Here is a 4265-nt window from a genome sequence, read left to right as displayed (position 1 = left end):
TGTTTTCTTGAGCCTCTTTCTTCTTCTTCCTCATTAGGGTTTTGTTGTTTTAATTCAGATCTATTACCTCTTCTTGCTGTTGGAGGGTACGTAAACCCTAAACCCTAAACCCTAAACCCTAAACCCTAAACCCTAAACCCTTGCTGTAGGAAAGTACATATACCGTAAACCCTAAACCCTAAACCCTAAACCCTAAACCCTAAACCCTTGCTCTAGGAAAGTACATATACCGTAAACCCTAAACCCTAAACCCTAAACCCTAAACCCTTGCTGTAGGAAAGTACATATACCATAAACCCTAAACCCTAAACCCTAAACATTTTTAATTTCTTTTCTGTCTCTTACATGCATTAATTATGTAATTAATTAAATAAAATAAATAAATAAATAAATAAATAAATAAATGTCTCCTTTTTTTTGTCTCCTTTTTTATTTACCAGGGAAAAAGGAAGGGTAGAATGTTTTGATACAAGAACAGGAAAATTAGCAGCAACTCTTCAAGCAGCAAATAAAAATTCGTAAACCCTAAACCCTAAACCCTAAACCCTAAACCCTAAACCCTAGTAGTGATTTTTTTTTTTTTATAAGAGATAAAATATAGGTATAGGTATTTAAATAAAAGGTTATATAATTCTGCTGCTGTTGCTGCTGTTGTTGCTGCTGCTGCTATGATTATATGTACAGAAATATAACAGCAGGTTCTTTTTCTCCTTATTCCTTAGAGGTAGTAATAGGAACAAATGAAGGAAAATGTTTAATTTATGATTTACGTTCTTCTATTCCTTTAATTGAATATAATCATCGTAATTTTTCTGCTGTAAATACACTCCATTGGTTGCAGCCTCCTGCTGCTGCTGCTTCCTCTGCTGCTGCTGCTGCTGCTTCTGCTGCTGCTGCGGCTAGTAGTAGTAGTAGTTGTTGGACTGCAGCAGATGCAGCAGATGATTCACTTGCTGCAGCAGCAAGACGTGTTGCTAGTTGTGATGGTGTTTCTATTAAAGTATGGTCTGCTGCTGCTGCTGCAGCAGCAGCAAGCAGCAACCCATACAGCAGCAGCAGCAGCAGCAGCAGCAGCAGGAATGCAAAATTATTAGCTAGTATAGAGGCACCACTTGTATGGGAAAATCCAATAGCACCAAGAAATGATATAGAGGAGGTGCAGCAGCAGCAGCAAAAAAAACAGCAGCAGCAGCAGCAGCAGCAGCAGCAAAGAGTTGTACGCTTCTCCTCTTTTACTATATTTAATCAATCAGGATTATTTCTTGCATCTACTGATCATAAACAAATGGCTGCTTATTTTATACCTTCTCTTGGATTAGCACCCAAGTAAACCCTAAACCCTAAACCCTAAACCCTAAACCCTAAACCCTAAACCCTAATTAAACCCTAATTAAACCCTAAACCCTAATAAACCCTAAACACTAAACACTAAACTCTCAATTGTACAAATCCACACAATCAATACTCCTTTGGATATTTTGTTCGTGTTTAGGGTTTATGGATTTAAGGGATCCTTTGTTTTCTAGGGTTTAGGGTTTGTGGGGGTTTAGGGTTTAGGGTTTTCTATAGTTTATCTAGGGTTTAGGGTTTAGGGTTTATGTTTGTATATATAAATATTTATGTATAGGTGGTGTTCTTTATTGGATGGAGTAACAGAAGAATTAGAGGAGCAGCAGCAGCAAGAAGGATCAGCAGCAGCAGCAGCAGGTTCATCATTTGCTGCGCTGCAGTTCTTAACAGAGCAGCAAATGCAGCAACTGCATGCACAGCATCTTATTGGTACTCCTCTTGTTAATCGTTATCTACATGGATACTTTATTTCTCGTGATTTATATGAGCAACTTAAGGTAAACAGCAGCAGCAGCAACAGCAGCAGCAACAGCAGCAGCAGCAAGTGCAGCAGCAGCAAGAGCGGCAGCAGGGGGAGTTGTAGTTGTTTTTTTCTAGGTGTTGCTGCTGCTGCAGCAGCAGCAGCAGCAGCAAGGATTTTGGGGCTTTTTTATTGCATGCATACATGCATACATGCATTGGATATGGATATTATAGAGGGGAGGGAAAGAGGGAGAAGGAAGGAGCAGCAACTATTTATATATCTGCTGCTGCTGTGCTGCTGCTGCTGCTGCTGCTGCTGCTGCTGCTGCTCCTGCAGGCTGCTGCTGAGCCCTTCGCCTTTGAGAATTACAGACAACAGAAGATACAAGAAAGACTCGAAAGCAAAAAGACTATGCGTATACAGGTCTGCTGCTGCTGCTGCTGCTGCTGCTGCTGCTGCTGCTGCTGCTACTGGTGTTGCTGCTGCTGCTGTTGCTGTTTATAGTGTGGTTATAATGCGATTGCTGCTGTTGCTGCTATTGCTGTTGCTGCTGATTGGTGTCTGCTCTCTTGCTTCTGCTGCCGTGTCTGTCCTTGCTGCTGCTGCTACTGCTGCTGCTGCTGCTGCTGCTGCTACTGCTGCTGCAGCAACAGGGATTCGTGCGTCTCTTATATATACTTTGCAGGTCCGGCATAAATTGCCAAAAACAAACGCAGAATTTGCAGAAAAATTACAAAAAACTATCGAGGCAACTAAGGTATGCATGCAGTTGCTGCTGCCGCTGCTGCTGCTGCTGCTGCTGTTGCTGTTGCTGTTGCTGCTGCTGTTGGTGTTGCTGTTATGATGTGTTTGTTGTTACTCTAAGAGAAGCAGCAAATGCAGCACGTACAGTAAGATGATTTATTTACATTTTTTTTTATCATCTGCTGCTGTTGCTGCTGTTGCTGTTGCTGCTGCTGCTGCAGGGATCGGGCAGCAAGAAGCAGCAACGGGAAGCTGCTGCTGCTGCTGAGTTGCTGCAAGACAGCCGGTTTAGTCGTCTCTTCTCTAACCCGGACTTTCAATTGGAGCAAGAATCTTAATAAACCCTTTGCTGCTGTTGCTGCTGCTGCTGCTGAGTTACTGCAGCAGCAGCAGCAGGAGCAACTGCTGTTGTGCTGCCGTTGCAGCGGCTGCAGCAGCAGATACAGCAGTTTTTCTGGTTCTGCTGTTGCTGCTGCTGTAAAAATAGCAGCAGCAGCAGCAGAGACCAACCGCCTTTGGGGATGCGTAAAGTCTTTGAGTGTCATTTTGGTTGCTGCTGCTGCTGCAGCAGCAGCAGCAGCAAGCAGCAGCAGCAAGCAGCAGCAGCAAGCAGCAGCTAGGAGTAGCAGCAAGGGGTTATATAATATATATATAATAGTACTATTAGATAGTATTAGATATATAATGTAATAAAAAAGAGCAGCGTCTCTCCTCTAGACCCTAAACCCTAAACCCTAATTCGTAAACCCTAGACCCTAAACCCTAGAAGGAAAAAGTCTAACTGCTCTGCGTGATGCTGCTGCTGCTGTTGCTGCTGCTGCTGCTTAGAGACGACGTCTTTTTTTCCCTATATATTAAAGAGGAATAAAAAATAAAATAAATAAATGCATGCATGCAGCAGCAGTGTATCGATTGCTGCAGCAAGAAGGTATATTTATTGGGGTGTATAGGCAGCACTATATAATGCCTTTTTTCCTTTTTTTTTCTTCTTAGGAGGAATAATAAGAAATAAAGAAAAGAAAATAAATAATAAATAAATATAATTAATTATTTATTGTCTTTTATGTCTTTGTATTCTTTTTATGTCTTATAAGGAGAGAAGAAGCAGTCATAGATCTCTTGCTGCAGCAAAAAGCAGCAGCAGCAACAGCAGCAACAGCAGCAACAGCAGCAAAAGCAGCAGCAGCAACAGCAACAACAACAGCAGCAAATTTATATACAATAAGACTTTTTGTCTGCATGCAATAAGATCTTTTCTTATTACCTTTTATGTACATAAGCACAGAAAAAAAAAAAAAAAGAAAAGAAAAAAAAAATAAAAAAGATATTGTTGCTTAATTCAATAAAAAGACAAATAAGAAAATTATTTGCATGCAAATAAAAAAAAAAATAAAAAAAAAGAATTGAATATTTATTTATATAAGAAAAAAAAAGCCTTTTTCTTCTTTTTTATATAAAAAGCAGCAGCAAAGAAGAAAAAAAGAATATATACCTTCTCTTTTTCTTCTCCTTTTTCTCCCTATTTACTTATTCTTAGGGAAAAAAGAGTAAATATTAATAAAAATTTATTAATAATTATAAATAAGAGGAAAAAAGGAGAAAAAAGACACAGATGTACAGGTTTAGGTCCTGAGGCCATAAGTAGCCGCAGCAGCAGCAGCTGCTGCTGCCGCTACTGCTGCAGGAGCAGCAGCAGCCACAGCGGCGC

At 40.4% G+C, this 4265-nt stretch overlaps 1 protein-coding gene across 1 annotated transcript; it reads left to right on the top strand.

The window, feature by feature from the left end:
• Positions 1 to 1285: 1285 nt before the first annotated feature.
• Positions 1286 to 2895, top strand: EMWEY_00045670 (hypothetical protein, conserved; the record flags this gene model as incomplete). The annotated part of the gene is made up of 5 exons (XM_013479128.1): positions 1286 to 1326; positions 1628 to 1847; positions 2150 to 2236; positions 2499 to 2570; positions 2779 to 2895. 5 exons carry the CDS (start codon positions 1286 to 1288, stop codon positions 2893 to 2895), a joined length of 537 nt encoding a protein of 178 aa, XP_013334582.1.
• Positions 2896 to 4265: the final 1370 nt, after the last annotated feature.

Source organism: Eimeria maxima, genomic scaffold, assembly GCF_000499605.1.
Source record: "Eimeria maxima Weybridge genomic scaffold, Emw_scaff921, whole genome shotgun sequence".
NCBI lineage: Eukaryota > Apicomplexa > Conoidasida > Eucoccidiorida > Eimeriidae > Eimeria > Eimeria maxima.
The sequence above is the reverse complement of the archived record's forward strand: the minus strand, read 5'-3'. Positions and strand labels throughout refer to the sequence as shown.